The following is a 25,761-nucleotide window of genomic DNA, read 5'->3' on the forward strand; positions in this document are numbered from 1 at the left end:
TCGGTTTTAATGATAAATTGCTTACCGTATAGGCATGGTCTAAAAGCTCTTTTTGAATAATTGGATAGTTTAATTCCGCTTTATTTAGAGGTCTACTAGCGTAGGCTACGGGTTTTAAATCTTTATTACACAAAACTTAACCGATAGCTGCGCCTGACGCGTCAGTTTGAAGACCGAAAGTGTTATTATCAGAAAAATCTGGGTATTGCAAAATGGGGGGTGTAATTAATTTATTTTTCAATATCTCGAAACTATTTTGACCTTCTTGTGACCATGAAAATATTGCATTTTTCCGGCATAGTTTATTTAATGGTAAGGTGATTTCAGAAAAATGTGGAATGAATTTTCTATAATAATTGCAAAACGCTACAAATCGTCTAACCTCGTCTGAATTTGTAGGTATCGGGTAGTGTTGTAGCACTCTAACTTTTTCTGGATCGGGTAGAACACCCTCAGCTGACACCACGTGACGTAAATATAGTAACTGTGTTTTCATAAATTCGCACTTAAGTGGGTTAAGCTTAAGGTTCATTTTTCTGAGCCGTTCAAATATACTTATTAAATTTTAGTTGTGAGTCTCTCTGTTTCTCCCAAATACTATTAGATCATCGCAGTAAATAAAACACTTTTCGAAGGTTAACCCTGACATTGCTATTGACATAACTCTAGAGAATGCATTAGGACTAATAATTATTACATGGCTAGACGCTTCATTCTGTATTGCCCAGTACTCGTGGCAAAACTAGTAATAATAAAATCCTTGATACAAATCCAAATGAGTGAAATAAATACACCCAGAAAGTGAATCTAAGTCTGGTATATTTGGTAAAGGAAACTTATTGTCCTGAATTGACTCATTAACCTTCCTATAATCTATCACTAAACGCCATTTTTTTCCGTTTTCTGACTTTTTAGGCACCAGTAATATTGGGCTATTCCATTCGCTATTAGATGGTTCTATTATGTCGTCATCGAGCATACGTTGTACTTTTGCTTCGATGCCTGTGGCAAGCGATAAGGTTTTGTATACACGGGTTTGGGATATCTACTCGTGTGGATTTGGTGTCGAGTTTCACCATAATCGACTGTTCTACAACGTTCGATACCTACACCTAACTTGTCACCTTCTAAGAAAAATATGTCTGAGTATTTAGAGCATATTATTTGAAGCGATTTTTTCTCGGTGGGGTCTAAATGGTCCAATTTCAATTCTGCTAATAATTTTTTAACTCGACTAACATCTTTTTGAGATTCGCTAAATGAACATAAGTTCATACATTAAACAAACATTAGTAACATTAGTCAAATAATGAGTAATTTGTGAGTAGCTCACGTCAAACTCATTATTTTGACTAATTTCTTAAACTGGACACTTTTAAGTAAAGATTTTTATATAAGCCTGTGTAGATGATACTGCTAGGGATTAAATTTGAATGTTATTAGTCTACTTTGTCGCATTAGTTTACAAATGGTGAAAAACCAAATTAAATTTGAATTTCGCGGGCAGACCCGTGTCTTGGGCATTAAGTAAAATCACTAGGTCTATTTTAGCCAAACAGCTATGCTCCTAAAATTCGAACATCCCCTCGTCTAATTCGCCCATACGGACGAACCTGCCCTGAAGAATTATTTATTAGCGCTCTCTCAATATACACCACGGTCTCTCGGACCGGTACCACACGAGTAGATCCGGTACAGTACCTGCATTAAGCATGCAGCGATAGGCAATCTAAATGCCGTGTAATATAACATCGAGCTTCAACTGTTCAGTGTGTACAAACAGCAAGACTGAGGACAGGTGTAGTCAGTAGTGCCATATCGCGATCAATTAAGAGAGGTTCAATGTGCCATGTCAGTGATAATGTTTATGCCTCATATCGTCGCTTAACTTGTAATACCACGTAAGTTTTTTGGCGGTTTTAATATTCCTAAGCTATTCTTTAGAGAATCGAGTAATATCTAAAGCCATTCTTCTACTCCTAACCATGAATTACATAAACCAAATTGAACCAAAATGACGACCCAAATTAGAACAACTTCTAGAAATATGGTTAGGAGAGATGTTTCCAGTGTGAAATACACTGGAAACTACTTTTCTCTATGAGCTGACCCCAACTAACATGGGAAAAGGCTAGGCATATACTTATAGGTACTTATATTCTTTAGAGAATCGGGAGACGCATCATTTCAGCCAGTCAGGAACAAAAAACGTCCCAACAGAAACTCCTACAGGATAAGAATATAATATTATAATTCAAATAAAAGCGACTTTTAGAAGCAATTTATTTGTACAGAAAAGTAGGTAAAATAAGTACATACCTACCTATGAAACCTTAATGTGTGATAACTGGCACAGTTCTAATCAGTCTTTAATTTTTCCTCATGAAATAAAAACAGAACACATACCTACATGATATGTGTGAATGAATGAATTCCAAAAAGTGCTCCAATTAATGTCCAAATGTTTTTTTTTAGTTTCAATCAAAAATGGTGATTATTTTTTCTATATTTTTTTTCTATAGCTTTCCAAAATTATATGTCATAATATACTTAATTGTTTTTTTGTTTATCATCATAGTTTATTTTAAAACGATATAGTATAGTAAGCATGGCTTAGGAATATTAATATAGTGTACATGTGTAATTTTTTTTAAATATATTCTATTCTAATAATAATCTTTCTCGGTAGGTACATGAATAATTCACCCTTCTCACATTTTTGCTCGGTGCTGCCCTCTTAACGACATGGTCTCACCAGCTATAAAGCAGGTTAGTATTGGCAAACCAGAGACATTATCATCATCATAATCAACCCATCGCCGGCTCACTACAGAGCACCTCTCAGAGTGCGAAGGGTGTTGGCCATAGTCTACCACGCTGGCCAAGTGCGGACTGGCAGACTTCACAGTTTGAGAACATTATGGAGAACTCTGAGGCATGCAGGTTTCCTCACGATTTTTTCCAAACGAAATTAACGAAAAGTTAAAGGTGCGTGGCCAAGATCGAATCCCCGACCTCTCGAATAGGAGGCGGACGTCGTAACCACTGGACTATAATGGCTCTTACTGGGAGACATAGATAACTATCATTAATTTATTCATGGAAGTAGGAAGTACTTCGTACAACTACAACAATAATTATTATTACTTCCTACATAGTACATACATGTATATTGTATATATTAGGCTAATTAATCGTCTCATTGACACTCAGAACAAACCGGTCAAGTGCGAGTCGGACTCGTACACGAAGGGTTCCGTATCATCGCACAAGAAATAACCCTTTTTTTTTAGGGTTCCGTACCTCAACACGAAAAACGGAACCCTTATAGGATCACTTCGTTGCTTGGACGATCTAACCTATAGATCGTCCAAGCAGATCGTCCAAGCTTCGTTGTGTGTCTGTCTGTCTGTCGGTCTGTCAAGAAACCTACAGGGTACTTCCCATTGACTTAGAATCATGAAATTTGGCAGGTAGGTGCTCAAATCCTGCAAATTGCTAATGCGCGTGGCTGCCTTTTTAGTGACGTCAGCACTAGACTTAAGTTTCAAGCTGATGGTGTATTTTTATTTCAGCTGACGTCAAAATGACGTCATTTCGATGAAATTAATGAGACATGGTTCCAGCGCAATAAAATTGGATTTAATAATATAGTTTTAAGCAAATTTAACTGGATTTAATACCTAATATAGTTTATTAACAGAAAAAGAAAATAAAAATATTACAATGAAACTTAAAGCTAGCCTTATCTAATTCATTTAAATTAAAAGTAAAAAAAAAAACAACATTAAATTAAAACTAAAATAAATTAAATTAAATCTAAAACCTCATCGAATTTTTATTATTTTATTTTGAGCAGTTTGCAGATGAACTAATCTTGTCTTGGCAGCACTCCCCAAACTTCAATTAAGTACCTATTTATATTAAGTGTGGTTTAGTTAGGGTATTATAAATAGTGTAACGAAGCTCACGTGGTATCGGTTGATGATGATGATGATGATGATGATGATGATACATATTGTGTTTGATGTGGTACCTACCTAGGTACAGTACGCGGCCGAAAGTAATGTACATCGACGTTTAGAAGGAGGTAGCATATTTGTAGACCGCTGTCCCTGTCGTGAGACCGACAAAACGTCATATAGGTATGAGTGACAGAGACAACGCTCTACAAAGCCGAAATGTCATTCTAAAGGCCGATGTACATTACTTTCGGCCGCGTACTATACATTTGGATAATACTAAGTGTAAACAAGTTAATTATCAAGAACTGGCTTTTCTAACTGGATTTTAGATCGGTGTTAAGGATACCCAGCTCTCCCTAGGTCGATTATAATTTTGACTGGCGACCCGCCCCGGCTTCGCACGGCGAGCTTGACCGATTTTATGTTAAGTATAGCTCGTAGCTTTAGTTTTAAGTTTGCGTAAAAATTATCACCACTAAGTATATCTTACAAATCCAACAACTGACAATCAAAAAGTGAAACTTATTACATATTCTATGATATAAAAATTAAACGCTAAAATATAAAAATGAATCACTAAATGTGTTGGTCATCGCAAATCTCGAGAACAGCTGAACCGATTTCGCTAATTCTTTTTTATAATATTCCTTGAAGTACGAGGATGGTTCTTACGGAGAGAAAAATTTAAAAAAATTGAATTGACTGTTAGGCGGAACGAAGTTCGCCAGGGCAGCTAGTTTTGAATAAATTATTGAAAAAAAGGGATAGACAATTATATTTTAAAAAAACTTAAATCTAAATTAAAAGTAAAATAGAACAACATTAAATTAATTATTTGATTTGATATATATTTCTAGACTTGGGCGGTGATGGGGGTTCTCCTGAACATGGTGGGTCAGGGCATGGTGCTGAGTTTCCCCTCCATCCTGCTGCCGGCCATCCAGGCTCCCGACTCCGAGATACGAGCTGATCTGCATGTTGCGTCTTGGGTAGGTACGTACTTTGTCACTTAAAGTCTTAAACTGTCGGGTTGTGAGCGATATACAATATACATTATTGACCGAGCGAAACGATGGTCTCCGAGTCGAAAAAAGCTTTATCTCAGGAGGGCTCCCATATGAAATGGGGGGCTTTAAAGTGGAGATTGAATTCAAGGCTATAGTGAAAAACGGCTACATTAAAATTAGTAAATGAAATTATTTCATTTTAATGGGCGACGACGACAGGGTCTTCTCCGGTTGGCCGAAGGCCAAGCGGGGGTACGGGCCTCGAGGCGTAGCCTCCTTACCCGGGTAGGGCGCGGGGTATTCATGTTACCCCGGTGTTGGTCTTCTAGCCGGAATTTCACTGGCTAGGGCCCGCCATCTTGGCTTGGGGCCTCGTGGCTGGTTGCGTTCCCCGCGCTGCGGGCGATAGATTCGCCGTCGCGCACGGGGGTGGTGTCTGGTCCGGTGGAGATCTCCGCGCTGCAGACGATAGGCTGGCCATCGCGCGCGGAGATAGTGTCGTATCCGGTGGGTCTCGCGTCGTCATCATCATCGCTAGGATCTCCTGCGTGCCACGCTAGTGGTGGCGGTCGTAGGAGTTCCCGAGGCAGAGGACGCCCCGTCGGTGGTCGAATGGTCAGCGGAGCGATGCCGTGAAGGTGTGTGTAAGGTCCGTAATCCGCGCGCGCAAACATGCGCCGCGCAAGTGTACGGACGTACTCCTCCACGGTGGGCGTCTTGAGGTCGCGATGAATGACATCATTCCTCACGTACCTCGGCGCTCCTACGATCATGCGTAGGCACTTGTTCTGCTGGACTTGTAAGCGGCTCTTCTGGTATTCTGAACAGAGAGCATACCAGGCAGGAGCCGCGTACGTCAGACGTGAGCGGACATAGGCTCCATAGATCCGGAGCTTGGTCTTCAGTGAGAGGCTTGAGGTAAGGATCTGGTACAGCATCGACGCGGCAGCCTTGGCGTGATCCACGGCGTGATTCACAGTGGGGATCATGCTCAGGCTATTGTCGATGCGACACCCCAAGTAGCACACCGAAGTCTGCCACTCTATGCCCTGCCCTCGCAGTTGGAGCTGACGTAAAGGCTTCCGGATGCCGAACAGGATCGCGGCAGTCTTCCCCACGTTGACTGCCATTCTCCACTTATCCAGCCAATCCGGGAGCAAATCCAGCAGACGTTGCATGCGATTGGTAGCGATGATCTGATGGTATGGTATTTTAATGGGCATCAGTATTTTAAAATAACTTCATAATAATGTTACTAGATGGCGCTGTTAATATTATTGTGAAAACTATTGGGAATTATGGGATACCGTGAGGTCTTAATTCGGGGCGGACCACTAGTAATAAATAATCATCATCACAAGACATTGTAGTTGAGACAAGTACTTGAGCTCAGAGTGAGAAGGGTTTAAATTTTAAGCCATAGTCACTTGGCCATCACGCTGGCCGGGTGCGGATTGGCAGGCTTGGCACACGTTTGAGAATATTATGGAGAACGCTCAGGCATGCAGGTGTCTTCAAGGTATTTTCCTTCGCCGTTAAAGTAAATGATAATAACCAGGGCCGCCAGTTTAACTGTTCTTCAAGACGCGAAGAAAGGGTAAAGGCCAGATTCCGATTTCAGACCTCTAAAGTCGATCTCTCATTCAGTAATTTAATAATTTTCCTTACAATATGTATTTTTTGTTCCAGCATCATGTGTTGGCATATCCAGTATTCCTGCTTTACTAATATTGTCATACGTGATGGATTGGTACGGCAGGAAGAAAGCTCAAATCATCACCATGATACCCGGAATCATCGGCTGGATCTTAATATACTTATCCACAAATATTACCACCCTGTTAATAGGAAGAGTCTTATGTGGACTGACAGCAGGCGCTTCGCTTACCTTGGGGGCAGTCATAATCGGCGAGTACACCAGCCCGAAGAATAGAGGAATGTTCTTAAATCTCAAAACCACAGCTGTAAGCTTTGGAAATATGATTGTTCATATCTTCGGCCATTTCTTAGTCTGGAAATACGTTGCGCTTGTGGCATTAGTACCCCATATTGTTGCAATTTTAATAGTCTTCACATGGCCTGAAAGTCCAGCTTGGTTGGTTTCCAAAAAGAGATTTAATTCTAGTCAGAAGTCATTTTATTGGCTTCGAGGTACAAGCTCTGATTCGAGAAGAGAAATAGAAGAATTGATTCAAGCGCAAAAAGAAAAGCTAAAATTCGATAAGTCGACGTCTATATCGGAAAAGTTATCGGAACTTTGCAATAAGTTTACCAAAAAAGATTTTCTTAAACCAATGATTGTAATGGTCTTCTGCGGACTTTTGCTAGAAGCTTGTGGCAGGCACATTTTTCCTGCGTACGCGATCCAAATTATTCGAGAAGTGACCGGGAATTCTGCAGATTCATTTTACTACACTCTGGGTATTGATCTCATAATCACAGTGAGTACTTTGTTTTCGTCAGCGTTGGTGAAAGTTTTGAAACGGCGAACTCTTTTATTCAGCAGTGGTTTTGCAGCTTTATTTATCTTAGCATGTGTCTGTCTTTACCTTTATCTGACGGCTAATGGAATAATATCTAAAGACAGACCTTGGATTCCTATACTTTTATTCTCCGGATACTTTATTCTTTCTAACTTAGGATGTACACCAATACCGCTTGCATTATTGGGTGAGCTCTTTCCATTAGCGTATAGAGGTGTAGGGTCCAATTTAGCAGGCATTCTTTTGTCCTTGTATCTCATAATAGGTATGCAAGTGACACCGTTCCTACTTGTAGGTGTTAAAGTGTATGGAACTTTTGCTGTTTTTGGATCCGCTACTGGTCTAGCATTAGTTGTTCTGTGCTTCATTCTACCAGAAACCAAGGACAGAACCCTTCAAGAGATCGAAGACTACTTCAGTTTCGGAGAATTCAGAAACGACGTTATTGACAACGATGAGGAAGCGAAAATCAAGATGATAGCTAATCAAATTTAGTAATAACCATTGATGCTGTAAGGCCACCCCACGTAATAACAAAACTAGAAACAGAAGGCAGTGATTCTTGAGACGGCATGAGATTCCACACTCTGGAGCCCTGGCACTGCACTGGCATGGCAGCTTGGGTCCTACCCCGCTGCTAGTGGACCCATTTCATCATGTTTTTTTCTGTTTTTTCTATTTTTTAGGGTTCCGTACCTCAAAAGAACAAACGGAACCCTTATAGGATCACTTTGTTGTCTATCTGTCTGTCTGTCTGTCGATCTGTCAAGAAACCTACAGGGTACCTACTTCCCGTTGACCTAGAATCATGAAATTTGGCAGGAAGGTGGGTCTTATAGCTGACATTCGGGGAAAAATCTGAAAACCGTGAATTTGTGGTTACATCACACAAAAAAAAAATTAAATTGTGTTCATGAACTAAAAATTAATATTTTCAATATTTGAAGTAAGATAACTATATTAACTGGGATGTCATATGAAAGGTCTTCACCTGTGCATTCTAAAACAGATTTTTATTTATTTTTATGTATCAAAGTTTCTGAATTATCCTGCAAATTGTACGACGACTGTAGTACGGAACCCTCATTGCGCGAGCCTGACTCGCACTTGGCCGGTTTTTTTTCTGTTGTTTCTGTTAGTTTTTTGTTATTTGTGATTTATTTTTTGTAAATATTTTTAAAAATACGTTAAGAGTGGTATGTGTAAACAAATGAGAGCATGTTGGTTGATCATGGTCAACATCATTATTTATTTGTTTTATTTATTTTTAGGGTTTCGTACCACAAAAGGAAAAAGGAACCCTTATAGGATCACTTCGTTGTCTGTCTGTCTGTCCGTCTGTCCGACGACATGTCTGTCAAGAAAACCTATAGGGCACTTCTCGTTGACCTAGAATCATGAAATTTGGTAGGTAGGTACTAGGTCTTATAGCACAAGCAAAGGAATAAATCCGAAAACAGTGAATTTGTGGTTACATCACAAAAAATAATTATAAAGTGTTCATGAACAAAAAATACTTAATTAGTATTTTCAACATTTAAAGTAAGATTATTAAACCAATTGCCACGTGGTGTGTAATGTGTATCATATGAACGGGAAGAAAGACCTGTAGTACATTCTAAGACAGATTTTTATATTTTACTAGCTTATGCTCGCGACTTCGTCCGCGTGGACTACACAAATTTTGAACCCCTATTTCACCCCCTTAGGGGTTGAATTTTCGAAAATCCTTTCTTAGCGGATGTCTACGTCATAATAGCTATCTGCATGCCAAATTTCAGCCTGATCCGCCCAATAGTTTGAGCTGTGTGTTGATAGATCAGTCAGTCAGCTTTTCCTTTGATATATTTAGATTTTTATGCACAATAGTTTTTAATTTATCGTGCAAAATGTCGAAAAAATACGCTGTATGGCCGCATGTACGCATTTGGCCGGTTTTTTTGGTGAAACATTGTGTAAAGACTAGGCTGCTACGAGACAGCAAATACAGTACAATGGGTAGTTGCTCTCTTTTTATAGATAGGCGTGCAATATAACGTTTTACAGATAGGCGTGTAATATAATAAAATAAAAAAATATAATTTTATAATAATAAAATTTATAATAATAAAATAAATAAATGATTATGATTATGATTAAAAAATAACGTTTTATAGATAGGCGTGTAATAACGTTTTATGATGACCTCACTGGAACTGGACGGCCACAGCGACGCGCGCGCCAATGTGTAGTAAGCGTGGTCGTGGTATTTCAGTATCTGCTTTTCTGAGTGATGCTTTTCAGGGTTCCGTACCTGAATGGTGCCAACGGGACCCTATTACTAAGACTCCGCTGTCCGTCTGTCAGCGGGCTGTATCTCGTGAACGGTAATAAGCAGATTGTTGAAATTTTCAGAATGTAACAGAATGTATATTTCTATTGCCGCTATAATAACAAATATTGAAAATATTGTCCGTTCATCGTAACTTGACGCGTGAGTAACATGTTGGCACCATTGCAAATCACTCAATAATAAACCCTAAGTTCTAAGGAATAAAGAAACAGAGCAATGGTGCCAACATAATATTACTCACGCGTCAAGTTACAATTAACGGACAATAATAGAAGTTTCAAAATGGTCGCCATAAATTTTTTAAAAAAGTGTTGTTTCTTTAAGATAGATGGTACGGAACCCTTCATGTGTAAGTCCGCACTTGACCGATTTTTTCCACCATAAAGCACCATTAAGTATACAATGACAGCTTTATGCTTTACTAGCATGATGCCCGCGACTTCGTCCGCGTGGAATTGGGTTTTTAAAATCCCGTGGGAACTCTTTGATTTTCCGGGATAAAAAGTAGCCTATGTCCTTCCCGGGGATGTAAGCTATCTTTGTAGCAAATTTCGTCAAAATCGGTTGAACGATTGAGCCGTGAAAAGCTAGCAGACAGACAGACACACTTTCGCATTTATAATATTAGTATGGATTCCTTCTGCCATCTAGCCTATGGACTAATAATAAGAACAGTACCAACGCGGAAGAAAGCAATGTACATCGGCCTTTAGAAGGAGATAGCAGATTTGTAGAGCATTGTCTCTGTCGTTGAGACCGACAAAAGTCAAAGGCCGATGTGTATTATTTTCTGCCCGTACTGTACGCATTGCTAGGAGAGAGAGGTCATCAGGCGCATTTATTATAATTGAATGCGTTTTGTTATGCAAGTATCGTAAGGCGTAACTTTACATTCAAGGATCTCTTCGTTTATAATGACATCATTGTAATGGACCCTCACCTATTTTGACGACCTCCCTGGCGCAGTGGTAAGCGCTGTGGTCTTATCAGTGGGAGATCCCGGGTTCGATTCCTGGCAGGGGTTTGGAATTTTATTATTTGTAAATTTCTGGTCTGGTCTGGTGGGAAGCTTCGGCCGTGCCTAGTTACCAGTTACCACCCTACTGGCAAAGCCGTGCCGCCAAGCAATTTAGCGTTCCAGTACGATGCCGTGTAGAAACCAAAGGGGTATGGGTTTAATAAAAACTGCCATACCCCTTCCAGGCGAAGATCACAGCTATGCTAGTGACGTCTAGCCCCCAAGGGGGGAGAGTGAGCATAAGGGACAAGGAAGAGACAAAATAATTTGTAGGGAGTGAAGAAGGCGCCCCGGGAAAATGCCAAGAGCAAGTACCGAACGGGCGCCCTCCCGCGATTCGGCCCATATAACCGAGAGGTTGGTGGGGCCATGGGAGGTGGAGGGTTGACCCCTTCCAGGTTAGCCCGCTTCCATCTGAGGCTGCGTCATCACTTACCACCAGGTGAGATTGCAGTCAAGGGCTAACTTGTATCTGAATAAAAAAAAGTTGATTAACTAGAGCGGTAATAGCCCAGTGGCTAAGACGACCGCCTCCTATTTATAGGGGGTTGGGGGTTAATGACCGATTCCTTTACTGTAAGCCTATATTGGAGTTCCTCTCTGCCTGACTGCCTCGTTGGTCTAGTGGTGTGGATGTTCGACTGCGGATGACGAGGTCCTTGATTCGATTCCCGGGTCGGGATAATAGGTAAAGTAAATAGGTAAGTATATATTGGGTTTACGCTGCGTTTACCGGTGCGAGGTCGCCATTCCAGCGCCTTAGGACCCCAACGTCTATCGGTTTTTCGAACTATTATTATTATTATTATTTATTTATTTATTATTTAATTAGAACGGCCATAAAGCCAATTACACTAATTAAACTACGAGTACAAACTAACATAAACATACATACAAAAATTGTTAAAATTATAAATTTTAAAAAGCAAAATTATAAATTTTCACAAAAGTGCAAAATCTGACCCATGAGGTCAGCCCATTTGTCAGCAAATATGTCACAGCGAGGGGACTCCTTCAGCAGCGCGTTGAGCGCAGCCAAAGTGCGCGGTATGGGTGACCACTGACCGGAGCGCGCTACCGTGCGACTAAACGGACTTACGAAAAATTTGGAGCGGTGGCGGAGATAGCTGTAATTAGAGGGTGCATAAATGCAGCAGAGCTTGTTGTGTAGTTCAGAGCAGTCGATCACACCCCTAAGAATCTTGCAAATTGTACCAATTTGGTCGCAGTCTCTTCGGGTTTTGAGCGAGTGGAAACCCAAGTGCCCTTGGAGATATTATGTGGGCTGCCTATTGCCACTTCAGTTTCGCCACCCGCTGAGCTATAGGTTAGTAGCTATATGTCGGTTACTCTGGTTGTCCTACGGATCTCTTATAGATAGGACTAACAGTACAGAGGTGATTGGAACACTTGCAATTATTAACCATTCGCACACCAGCTGCTCGATTGCGGTAGAATGACAGCTACAATGTCACGATCGCAATCACTACTGATTAGTTGACGCTCGCTTATTATTGGCTACAATGAAATTGTTGCAACAAGAATCGCACAAATTCAGCCAATCACAACAATTGAGATTTTTGTGCAGGGTGTGCGGCGCACACGGGCGCCGGGTCTAAGGGGGCGCCGAGCGCCCTCTAATGCGACACCTCCAAAGATGCGTCGATTCCGGCGCTCTCAAAGACCCTGCGCTCGTGTTATGGCCTACGCCGTCATCATTTAAAATTGCACCATTTGCATCCGAATTTCCGTTTGAAAATATAACTAATAGTATTCCATTTTGACCCTGCTCCTACTAGACTAGAGGGCGCCAGGGTACTGGTTGCACACGGGCGCCACAAGGGCTAGAGACGCCTCTGCAGGTTTCCCGCAGTCGAGGTGCAGCGGTAGGGCGATTGTCTAAAACCTGCATCAATCATTATTACAATCTCAATTGTTCTGATTGGCTGAATTTGTGCGATTCTTGTTGCAACAATGCATTGTGGCCAATAGTGAGCGAGCATTAACCAATCAGAGCTGATTGTGATCGTAACATTGTAGCTGTCAAACAACCGCGGTAGGGCCACTGCTCGATTGCGGTAGAATGACAGCCACAATGTCACGATTGCAATCACTACTGATTGGTTGACGCTCGCTCATTATTGGCTACAATCGCTACAATGCATTGTTGCAACAAGAATCGCACAAATTCAGCCAATCACAACAATTGCGAGTGCAATAATGATTGATGCAGGTTTTACGAAATCGACCTACAGGACCTGGTAGAATGTGTAAGGTGTGACTTAACTGATGTAAGACCTACGTCCTACATGTACCCACATTCCAGCGAATAAACGTTAATTTATTATTATTATTTATTTAACATCTGCAAGTGAGTTGTAATTTGTATCCCCGATGAACCAAAAGTGCAGGCAGATTTGTTACACAAATTGAACGGAATCGAAGGTCGAATTGGTACTACCTACGCACTACCGGTCGCAATTTATTGAAATAATATTAATATGTTATTTTAATGAATATAAGTAGTAATGTTTACAATATTTTGTAACAAAAATTTTTATTTCTTATTTTATGTGACTTGTAAACATATTTTTACCAATAAATTGACTATTGACCATTGACTATTTGGCTTTTATAATATGTATCTTTATTTCATAGATAAAAAGTAGCCTATTCCGAAGCTATATCTGTACAAAGTTTCGTCAAAATCGGTTGAACAGATGGGCCGTGAAAGGGTAGCAGACAGACAGACAGGCTGACCGACAGACAAACAGACACACTTTCGCATTTATAATATTAAGTATGGATCGTTTCTATAACACATCGTCCCTGTACTGATTTGGTCCTAAGTACCTAAAAGTAAAAATATCTTCAGTGCGATCATACCCTTCCTCGCATGAATGCAGACCATAGAGCAGAAACAAAGAGGAGATGTTGTATTAAGATTTCCCTATGAAATATCGAGTGACATTTTGCGGGGTGAGGGGTTGTGGAACGCCGCCCACTTCTCAATTTTCCATCTGCGGGTTAGTAGCAAAACTACTCGCTTAGCGACCTAACATCGATATATTGATGTCACTACATAGTTCAGCTATCTCACACTAGATGTCAATAAGTGTAGAAATTACGTATAAAATTACTTACAAATGAAATGTGATACCATTCATAGCATCAGAACGTCTGTCTGAATAACTTTGACACGATAAAACACAACACTTCATCCTTTTGTTCTTAAAAACGCGAAAACACACCGATAATACGAGTCTCAATATATGTGAACCTGACGAACGCAGACAGCATACTAACTAAGGCCCCGCCCACAGTGATGACGTCAGGACCTAGTTGAAAATCACAGTGCACAGTTGCTTAGGCCAACTCCTCTTTGTTTCTGCTCTATGATGCAGACGCGGCTGCGCGAGCGCAGCGAAACTGTTGCTTGCACTTGCGCAAACCACTCCAGCGCAGCGATTCCGCTAGTGATGTCACACTTGACTACTGAAAAAGCTAGCTATAGTCCATACATATAATGACTTCTCACGCGCCATTTTAACTCTATGAGTCAAGTGTCATGTCAAGAGTACGATTCACCTTTAAAATAAGGACTAAAATCTGGCATGGACACTAAAAATAAAATGGCGCGAGAGAAGTCATTTTGTACATTATATTATGTACTTTTATAACGATCCAATAATCGAAAGTAGAAGCGCTGCTCCTTTTTAACCGACTTTCAAAAAGGAGGTGGTTCTTAATTCGGCCCGTTTTTTTAGAGTTCCGAAAGGTGCCAACGGGACCCTTCAAGACTTCACCCTATAGTTTTACGAGTGCTATTTCTAAGCTTCCGCTGTCCGTCCGTCTGTCTGTCAGCAGGCCGAACAGCAGGCTGTCATGAACCGCAGTTTAGACAGTAGACAGTTCAATACACAGGTTATGTATTTCTATTGCCACTGTAACAACAAATACTTAAAAATAATTGTTGATTTTATTTGTACCCTTTCTTCATTCCTTAGACATTTCGTGCCATAGTTTCATGGTTTAAGTGTCATAAAACGGCAAATCGTGCCAGCAATAAAACGTAGTTCGACTCGTAACAGAGCACAAGTACCTATTTTTAACGACTTCAAAAAAGGAGGTTCTCAACTCGTCGGAATGTTTTTAAATTTTATTATAAGTATGTAATAATAAAAATATAGTGGGTTAGCTACCTAGTTGATCACAATGAATGTTATACAGTGGATAGCCGCCGCGCGCCGTTAAAATCGGTTGAACGGAACGTGAAAAACTAGCTGACAGACATATACACTTTCGCATTTATAATGTTAGTATGGATTAGTATGGACTAGTATGGATAGGCAATAAATTACATTTTTTGATGGTCGGTTGTTGGATTTGATAAATTATTAGGCGAGCGTAAAACTAAAGCTACGAGGGTTACAAACGCGCCCTGTCTGAGAATTTTAATTACCTAATTAGGTACTTAATTAGACGTAGACCTGGCCGTAGGACGTAGACCTAGCCGTAGACGAATATCCTGGCTCGAGAACCTTGATCACAGTACAAAGAAAAACAACCTGTTTCATGACAATCTAAAAAGAAAAAGGTAAAAAAAATGCCGTGTTAAGCTATACAGTCTCCGATAACCATGTCGAAAATTGCCAGCGAAACATACAAAAAAAAACCTCGGTAGGAGATGGCACTTGAAGAAGAAGTAGGTACCTACTTAATTAGGTAGGTACCTATTAATTTTTTGCAGGGCAGTCATGTGTTTATTCTTTAGTTACGCCTTGTTTAATGCGGTATTTTTTTTTAAACTATCGATAAAATTACAGAATCCCCACCGTATCCCAGCACTATGTACCTACTCTCACTCGACGGTCGAGTAGGTAAGTATTAGGTATACGGTGAGTTACGAATGCGACCACAGACCGCTCGGTTAATTCTTAACTTGAGCTATCATTAACTTACCATCAGTTGAATCAAAGTTTAGTGTGTTGACTTTTGTGCCAGTGCAGTGATCAGATTTGCTCGATGTAGCGCCCCAGGTCAGTTTTTATCGATATCTGTATGATTTGTTATGTTTTCGCTTTACTAATTTGGTAGAGTTGACAATGTATTAAAAATAATATTAATTATACGCCAAAGGGGCGATACTCTGGGGAGACGCAGGTTCGAATCCTGCCAGTTCCACAATATTTACTTCCCTTGAAGTGAAAAGAGTACCCACCTACTTAATTTACCTAAAGTTTATCATAAAAGATATAGGTAGACGAGAAAAAAATTGGAACGACGGACGCACTCATCTAAATAAGTATATAAAAGGAAAACGTGACTGACTGACTGACTGAGTGACTAATCTGTCTACGCCCAGCTCAAACCACTGGACGAACCAGGCTGTTTGGCATGCAGATAACTATTATGACGTAGGCATCCGCTAAGAAAGAATATTTGAAAATTCAACCCCTAAGGGGGTGAAATAGGGGTTTGAAATTTGTGTAGTCCACGCGGACGAAGTTGCGGGCATAAGCTAGTTTTTTTAATAAACCTAAATTCACGCGGACGAAATTGCCGGCATCAGCTAGTTGACAAGCAACAATAAATTTTGGCCAATTTGTCATTGGTGGGTGAGTTTGCAATAAATAGACAATTTAGAACGCCTTCCAGTTCCTTGTGCGTGACCGCAAGATACCGGAGCTAATGAGCTGGACGCAATTTCAATGAGCGCTTTTTCACTGGCCGGAACTGACAGTACCTACATGAACGCACAGTACCTACAGGAACGCACAGTACCTACAGGAACGCACAGTACCTACAGGAACGCACAGTACCTACAGGAACGCACAGTACCTACAGGAACGCACAGTACCTACAGGAACGCACAGTACCTACAGGAACGCACAGTACCTACAGGAACGCACATCAGTGCATGAAATACTTAATACCTACTTAATTACGAGGGTCATTCAATAAGTAAAGAGACAAATTCTATATGCCTCTATCACCCTTAAAATCTCCCAAACCGGTCAAGGGTGATCTACGACTTGCGTATACGTTGAATAAGCAAATGGTTGTTTTTTTATGAAATGGTAATCAGCTGGGCTTTTCATCAGAATGGAAAATTTAGTAAAGTAGGTAAGTATTAATAGATATCTGCGACCACTGCCAAAAATTCTTTGTGTTTTGGTAAACGGACGGAATTGATGTGTTTAATTAGCTATTATAATATAGAGCGCGCTACGAATATTCTTTACCTTAAGAAAAGAACCGGTCAAGTGTGAGTCGGACTCGCACACGGTTCCGTACCATCGTACAAGATACAATACCTTACACTTTCTGTAGAACACTGCAAGTTAATGACGGACTGCGTCATAGCTATCTCTGAATTGTGATTTAGTAAAATAATTTTTTCGTGAACACATATTAATTATTTTGTGTGATGTAACCACAAATTCACGGACTTCGGATTTATTCCTTTACTTGTGCTATAAAGCCTACCTACCAATTTCCCTGTAGGTTTTTTGACATACCGTCAGACAGAAAGACTGACGGACCGACGGACGAATATCAAAGTGATCCTATAAGGGTTCCGTTTTTCCTTTTGAGGTACGGAACCCTTAAAAGTAGGTAGGTACTTAGCTACGTGCTTAAAATTTCGAAAGGTTTGTTAAGTAAAAAAAGCTTCGTCAGTTCATATTTGCAAAATATTGCAATCTGAAACAAGTATAGTAGGTAGGTATACGTATCACCAACCTACATGTTCAAAAGAGAGTGGAACTTTTCATTTCATTTCATTTCGACAGTGTTATCGTAATATCTGATGTAATGTTCATTATCATGATTGCAATGGCCTTCGGTTTACATGTAGTAATGTAAGTCAGTAAGTACACCTGTAGGGCGATTGTCTAAAACCTGCATCAATCATTATTACAATCTCAATTGTTCTGATTGGCTGAATTTGTGCGATTCTTGTTGCAACAATGCATTGTGGCCAATAGTGAGCGAGCATTGACCAATCAGAGATGATTACGATCGTGACATTGTAGCTGTCAAACAACCGCGGTAGGGCCACTGATTGTTGTCTGACATCGATTAGATTTAGTATACCTACCTACCTACCTTTATTTCCAACACAAAATCGAAAAGCTGACTGACTGACTGACTGATCTATCAACGCACAGCTCAAAATACTGGAAGGATCGGGCTGAAATTTGGCATGGAGACAGGCATTTGCTAAGAAAGAATTTTTGAAAATTCAATCCCTAAGAGGGTGAAATAGGGGTTTGAAATTTGTGTAGTCCAAGCGGACGAAGTCAGTTACTAACAGATATTTTTCAAACAAAACAAACAAACTACCTACTTGTTTAAAGTACCTATTAGGCAAATCTAAATGTAGGTATATAAGTAGCAAGTCCTAGTTTTTGCTAAGATATTGAAAATGAATATGAGAAAATGAAAAAAAAATATGTACTGTTTTATATCCGTAAAACTGTAAAAATACGATGTTAAGAAAAAACAGTAAGTAGGTACCGGTTTATTATATGAAAGAACAACAAAAAATTATAGTCAAAAAGTCGCATATCATAGACGACCTCTAGACGTAGTGACAATGAGTCAAGTCAGCATTGAAGTGATGTGAACTAAATATACTTTAGAGAAAATAGATTTCCCGTTTGCTGAGCCAACGCGCTACGGCGCGGCGTGAACCAGCTTCACATTGACTGGGTGCGAAAGTAGGGGTAGTAAAAGTACCTTTTATTGGCCTTCAAAAGCAATGTAAGCTTAATTATAAGTATCAGTAAATGTTTTTGTTTCTGAGTTAAAAAATTTTTTTTATAGCGTTTATCGTTTAATTCTTATTGTGAATTACAAAAATAATGTTTTTTTATTCACTTTATTAGGCTTGACCACAGTTACCTGAGGGAAAGTGAAGATATGGCCCACGTTGGGACGCGTTTATCCAGAAGATACCTATTCACTCTTGTTCTAAGCATACCCGGATTGTATTTGATAGGAAACGCAGATTGCGGAAGAGTAAGCATTCAAGCATGAGGAATAATGATGCAAAACTATGTATAGTACGCGACAGATCGAGATGGCAATCGGGGTATGAGGTGAGTCGTGGAGGGGAGAACGCCTACTCCGCACCCGCGCTATCCCGCACCATGCTAACGCGGGGTGCTGTGCGGGTGTGTGGGGCGCCCCCACCCTGTTTGCCGATGTCACTTGTCAGGAACTATACCTATGGTTGCAGTAAGCACCCATTCTATATGAAAAGGCCTGGTTTTTCTGTTCATTGATCAGAATGCTGACTGCATCACAAGACAGGGTGGTTCCCCATAAACTGGGTGTGCTATTTCCATTGCATACCGGACGCTGATGATGCGTAGGGTTGGCACTTTTAACTTTTGCTACTTAAGACTATCTACTTAATCGAGGATGACATGACCTAGTAACGGTAGAAACAGTCTAACAGACGATTGTTGTTACTGGGAACTCATTGATTTTCTGGGATCAAAAGTAGCCTATGTGACTCTTCAGTTCTTTAACTCCTATCCCTGCAAAAAACACATTAACCCATTTGTTCGTTGAGACGTAATTGAAGGACAAACCAAGTATTGCGCAAAAAGTACTTAATGCATTGTTTTAGTGGTCCAAAACCATCTTTGCCTTTCTAATGAAACAGTTTGAGGCACATCGGTTGGCTGGTTTAAAGTCTATAACGGACATAGATGTAGAAACATTGTTTGTGTTTTATATTTTAGGAATTAGGATAGTTGACAGCCCTAGCCCAGTGGCGCTAGCGGCTAGGGCAGCGGCGCCGGCGCAACCTGCTATTTATTGCCGGTCCAAGATGGCAGCTTGATGAGCTATAACACGCGGCAATTAGGTACTATAACTATAGCACGCGACAGGTAGAGATGGCAATCGGGGAAAGAACGCCCCGCACACCCGTACAGCCCCCGCACGAACCCGGTGCGAGCTAGTACGGTTTACGTGCGAGTGTACGTGGCGTGCCCCCACATCCCCCTGATTGCCACTTCGACCTGTCGCGGACTATACGCACTTGTTGCTTGTTTCGACGCCACCAAACTACTTAACATTAATTTCACATCGGTCTAGTGTTAGTTACAGTACGCGGCAGAAAGTAATGTACATCGACCTTTAGAAGGAGATAGCAGATTTGTACAGCGTTGTCTCCGTCGATGAGACCGACAAAACGTCTTATAGGTATGAGTGACAGAGACAACGTTCTACAAAGCCGTAATTTTATTCTAATGGCCGATGTACATTACTTTCTGTACATGGTATTGGCCTAGATATGGCCAACAGCGGTGATAGCCTAGTGGTTAAGACATCGGTTCAGGATGTAGGGAGTTCAATCCCGGGCACGAACCTCTAACTTTTCAAAGTTATGTGCGTTTTAAGTAATAAAATGTCACTTGCTTAAACGGTGCTGGAATACATCGTGAGAAAACGTACATGCCTGAAAGTTCTGCAATGTTATGTCTGCTTATCCGCATTGAGCCAGCGTGTCAGACTATGGCCTAATCCCTTCTGAATCTGAGAGGAGACCCGTAGACTAATGGGCCGTCGCGCGCTCGATGGGTTGATCGTGTTGATAATTGGGCTACACTTATCACTATCCATATTATATATGCGAATGTGTGTTTGTTTGTTGTTTATTGGTTTGTCCTTCGATCACGTCACAACGGAGCAATGGAACAACGTAATTTTTTTCATGGATATAAGTAGTTAGAGCTGGAGTGTGTCATAGACTACTTTTTATCCTGGAAAATAAACGGTGCTTGTGGGATGGCTTGCATTTTTAACGATTTTTGTCCTTCTATCACGCAAGGACAGATTAACGGATATACGTGATTTTTTCTCATGGATATAGTTGAAAGTCATTTATAAATGTTTATTAAAAAATGTTAAATTCATAAATGTGTACACTTTATAAGGTAAACTATGTATTTGTTATGTTTCTCAATTAAATTACTAAATTGGTATAAACTATAAATCATACAGATTCAATGATTCATTGAAATACAATTCGCGACCGGAAAGTCCATTGAACAAATTGATTACATTACAAGTGACAAAAACACTGCATTCAAGTAAACAACATGACGAAATTAAATTAGCATCAGTTTATTTGATGACAAGTTAGCTTTTGACTGCGACAGAGTGAACTAGAGTGAGGAAGCTCTACGTTTTGATCCTGAATAGGATATGGGTGACGTGAAATCAAAGATACGATTTTAATGAAAATATTACAATAAAACTTTAAGTTAGCCTTATCTAATTAGTAATTACTATACAAATCATGCCCGCGTGGAATGGTGCCAAGAATACTGGCTGCATTTCGGCGCTGGACAGCTAGGCTAATCCGTTGCGCAAAAAATGAGCCAGCCCTTCTGTCACCAGATGCCTGCACTCGCGGTGAAATTTGTCGTAAATTTTTTTTAGCACTGAGACTCCATGGCCCCAGGGTCTCCACGGCAAACAGAACAAAAATATAACTTTCGATAAGAGAGGCAAACTTGCGCCGCTTGCCGTTTTCAGCTGTTTCTGCTGCGGCTCCCGGTCTTGATGCTTGGTGTTGAATATTATTTGTCTTGATTTGGTCACAACTTGGTACCTTGTCTAGAGAATCAATCTACATTTATATGGAGCGCGCTGCGGATACACTTCCCTCGAAAGAGCCCTCAACTCAAATAGACAAAAGCAATTAGGGAAAAAGCAAACCTGTTAAGAACGCGCGTTTTGTACTGCATGAAAGTGCAATACAAACCATACATTTACTTTACTTTCCACTTAGGCCTTGAAGGGAGACGATGGATGCCCTTTCTCTTAGTTCATTGACTCTAGTTGATATCGGCATTTCAATTGAGAAGACCATTCTAAGTGTGTAGGAGACTAGCTTATGCTCGCGACTTCGTCCGCGTGGACTACACAAATTTCAAACCCCTATTTCACCGCTCTAGGGGTTGAATTTACAAAAACCCTTTCTTAGCGGATGCCCACGTCATAATAGCTATTTGCATGCCAAATTTCAGCCTGATTCGTCCAATAGTTTGAGCTGTCAATAGATCAGTCAGTCAGTCACCTTTACATTTTATATATTTAGATTACAAAAAGATAATTTTTTCTACGTGACATTGGCGAAGTGCATTGTGCTCGGTGTGGCACTACCTACTGAAAGCCATAAAGCAAAATAAGAAGAAGAAGAAGAAGATAATTTTCGTATAAGTACATACATTACAAAAAAAAAAGTACAAAAATATCTATAAGTTTGTTTGCTTTAGAAAAACCAACCAAACAAACAAACACACTTTCGCATTTATAACGCTGCGTAGTGATACTAGCTGAGGTCCGCCTGGATCTACGTTGGTAAAAAATCCCGTAGGAACTCTTTGATTTTCGGGAAGAAAGGCTAGATTTTAGGGAGAAAGGAAGCACTCTTCAGGTCATTAACAGTTATATTAGCCATGCAAAAAATCATACTGATCCGTTGCGTCGCTGTGTTGCGTGATTGAAGAACAAAAGAACAAACAGATACTCTCGCATTTGTTATAATATTAATTGGGTAGTGACTAGTAAAGTACCTACTTAGTGATTTTTATTCCATACTAGCTGATGCCCGCGACTTCGTACGCTTAGATTTAGGTTTTTAAAAATCCTGTGGGAACTCCTAAATTTTCCGGGATAAAAAGTAGCCTAATGTCCTTCCCCGGGTTGTAAGCTACCTCTTTACCAAATTTCGTCAAAATCGGTTGAACGGTTGAGCCGTGAAAAGCTAGCAGCCAAAATTCATGATTCTAGGTCAACGGGAAGTACCCTGTAGGTTTCTTGACAGACAGACAGACAGACAGACAGACAGACAGAGAGACAGACAGACAGACAGACAGAGAGACAGACAGACAGACAGACAGACAGACAGGCAGACAGACAGACACACTTTCGTATTTATAATATTAGTATGGATTTTTGTTTACCATGCAGGGGTCCATCTTATCGAATTACAGCAGATAGCGGGATCTAGTCATAATATTCAATACGGTACCTACATAATATTATTAGGTATAAAAGCAAACCAGGATATTATAATCACATAAGTATATACATTTATTGCAACACCTTACCCTGGAACGATCTTTTACATTTACAATACTATTTGAGAATATATCCTGAATATAACCTTAAAATACACGTTAAGTCCCACGAACCAAACTGTGACGGTCCCTTGACAGTTGACAGCTCGCAGGGAGGGAACGAAGTGTAGAACTCTCGAATGTCATTCCTTTGCCGAGATGTCACTTCTGTGGCGTTCATAAAACTTTTCCGATAGTTGTCACGTAGCTTCCGCTTTAAAAAAGCGGCAAGCACAAGTGCGACAACATCCGGCCGTCCTGGTGACGCGTTCGCCCTCGGACAGCGTACTGGTCTAATGAAGAGCTGAAAACATTAACACGAATCAGATTCAAGGAATCAAGTGACACAACATGACGTTGATACACGAGTTCTAGATGATGTTCATACAGGATCATCTACCCGTGGATCAGCACTCACTACAACAGAATTCATAGCATGGATACCTGTTGCAGTTTGCGTAACCAATTCTCATACTACGACAGCATTCACAATGAATGCCTGCGGCAGTTTGCAGAATCAATCCCAACACTACAACAGCGTTCACTTACAGCATGGATGCCTGTTACAGTTTTACTTCTTCATTGGATTGCAAAGGAGGGGTTGGCTTGTATCACCTGTGGTTTGAGCTAGATGATGTTCAGGATCATCCTAGCCGTGTATCACCACCCACTACAAACAGCGTTCACTAACAGCATGGATACCTGTTGCAGTTTGCATAACCAATTCTCACACTACGACAGCATTCACAATGAATGCCTGCGGCAGTCTGCAGAATCGATCCCAACACTACAACAGCGTTCACTAACAGCATGGATACCTGTTGCAATTTGGTCATCGGTAACCAACTCCTCTAATGCTATCCGCCATGTTGAAGCGATTACATTAGACCAAGAAAAAAAAAAACTAACAAGAGATATACTCATTCATTTCAGACATTAAACTTTAAACTTTTGCAAATTAAAACTTTATTTTAATGTAAATAGTAAATACTCTTATAGTTACCGAAATATTTTGTTTAAAAATGACTTTTATGCTTGACAACATCCGGGTTTAAATCAGCCACGTGGACCCACGGTTTCATATTTTCTACACATGCAGTACCATCGTAATGCTTTGATGATCTTTCAGCTCCCCTCATATCCGCTACTTGGTATCTGTCGTTACCTAGAACCTTCACCACTTGAAATGGGCCTTTATAGAGAGGTAGCAGTTTGCGGCTTTGACCGTCACTGGAGTGACTAGGAATTTTCAGCACCACCAAATCTCCAACAGAATAGCTAGGTGCGTCTTTTCTTTTGGCGTCAAAAAAAGCTTTTTGTTTTTCAGCCTCTCTCCTAATGTTAGCATCGACCGTATTTCTCAGAGCAGTGACGTCAACAGAATGTTCCACGTTATTATCATCAGTGGTCATATCATTATTCATCCGAATTCTATACCCAAAAAATACTTCACTCGGTACAGCAGATGTGGTTTTATTAATTGTACTATTTATGCCTTGCTGTATGTTAGTTATATGTTGATCCCATTTATTATTCTCAGTATCAGCACCCATACTACGTAATGCTTCTAAAATGGTCTGATTATACCGTTCTACCTGACCATTCGAGCGCGGTACAGCTGTAGCGATAATATGAGCCCTAATGTTTCGCTCTTTGCAATATTTATTAAATAATCTTGATGTGAATGCCGTACCGGCGTCACATACCAACCGCTTTGGATTACCAAATACTTTAAATATCTTATTTAACTCATTAACAACAGCCTTACTTTTGGTGGTTTTGACGGCGGAGATAAAAACAAATTTGGTGAATGAATCGACCAGTACCAGTAGATAACAGTTACCCTGTGTGGTTTTGACAAATGGACCAAGGTGATCAATGTGAAGCGTGTGGAAGGGCCTAGCGTGTTTCGGAATTGGATATAATTTACCTGGTTTTTTTCCATGAATATTTTTGTAATATATGCAGTTTAAACAGTTTTTAATATATTTTGTAACAGTTTTCTTCAAGCGCGGAAACCAATATTTTGATTTAATTCTTTCTACAGTTTTGTCTACCGCAAAGTGTCCCACATCATCGTGATTAGCTCGAATGACATACCATACACATGACTTTGGTACTAACCAACGTCGCCCAAATTCTGTTTTACGATAAACTTTGTTACCTAATACTTCATATTGATTAAATATTTGTTTATTTGATTCGGCCTCACCTGACAATATAATGTCACGAATGCTACAGATACTGGGGTCCTGTAATTGAACTGACAACAACCAGTCACCTTCGGTTATAGTGTTCACGTTTTCAACTACTGCCGACACGTTATCGACGTCGCTAACAGGGTTTCTGCTTAGCGCGTCCACGTGCTGCATTTGCGACCCGGCTCTATGAACAATTTCGAACGTAAATTCTTGAGTATACAATACCCACCTACTTATTCGCGGTATTATTTCTTTTTTACTTAACGCGTGGCGCACAGCGTTGCAATCGGTGGTAATTTTGAAATTAGTTCCTAACAGGTAGTGGCGAAATTTTTGTAACCCTGCTACAATAGCTAAAAGCTCTAGTTCAAACGAATGAAATTTCTTTTCGTCATTAGTAGTTTGCCGGCTATAAAAATGCACTGGTTTTTCTCCATTTTCAGTAGACTGCATTAGTATACATCCTATTCCATCACGACTAGCATCAGTATACAGTGTAATGGGTAAGTTTGGATCGAATACATTTAACACTGCATTATTAATTAATGCATCTTTTATGTTTTTTAAAGCCTGATCTTGGTAAGGGCCCCATTGCCAGACAGCCTC

At 40.3% G+C, this 25,761-nt stretch overlaps 2 protein-coding genes across 4 annotated transcripts in view; both read left to right on the forward strand.

Moving 5' to 3' along the window:
* The first annotated feature begins 1,761 nt into the window (after positions 1-1,761).
* Positions 1,762-8,702, forward strand: LOC117993259 (facilitated trehalose transporter Tret1-like). 3 transcript variants are annotated; one of them, XM_069506609.1, is made up of 5 exons: positions 1,762-1,901; positions 2,690-2,769; positions 4,823-4,958; positions 6,662-7,413; positions 7,751-7,947. In XM_069506609.1, the coding sequence occupies exons 2-5, from the start codon at positions 2,746-2,748 to the stop codon at positions 7,799-7,801; spliced, it is 963 nt and encodes a 320-aa protein (XP_069362710.1). In that variant the 5' UTR covers positions 1,762-1,901; positions 2,690-2,745; the 3' UTR covers positions 7,802-7,947. The 3 variants fall into 3 exon arrangements, with proteins under 3 accessions (XP_069362710.1, XP_069362707.1, XP_069362709.1); XM_069506606.1 differs by having other exon boundaries at positions 6,662-8,702; XM_069506608.1 differs by lacking the exons at positions 1,762-1,901; positions 2,690-2,769 and having other exon boundaries at positions 4,828-4,954; positions 6,662-8,702.
* A 7,021-nt stretch (positions 8,703-15,723) lies between these two features.
* Positions 15,724-25,761, forward strand: part of LOC117993124 (facilitated trehalose transporter Tret1-2 homolog) — a 53,930-nt gene continuing 43,892 nt past the window's right edge. Inside the window, exon 1 of the mRNA XM_069506589.1 lies at positions 15,724-15,844. The gene's annotated coding sequence lies outside the window, so the exon portion shown is untranslated. The remainder of the gene's footprint in view (positions 15,845-25,761) is intronic.

This window comes from Maniola hyperantus, chromosome 23 (genome assembly GCF_902806685.2).
Source record: "Maniola hyperantus chromosome 23, iAphHyp1.2, whole genome shotgun sequence".
In the NCBI taxonomy this organism is placed as follows: domain Eukaryota; kingdom Metazoa; phylum Arthropoda; class Insecta; order Lepidoptera; family Nymphalidae; genus Maniola; species Maniola hyperantus.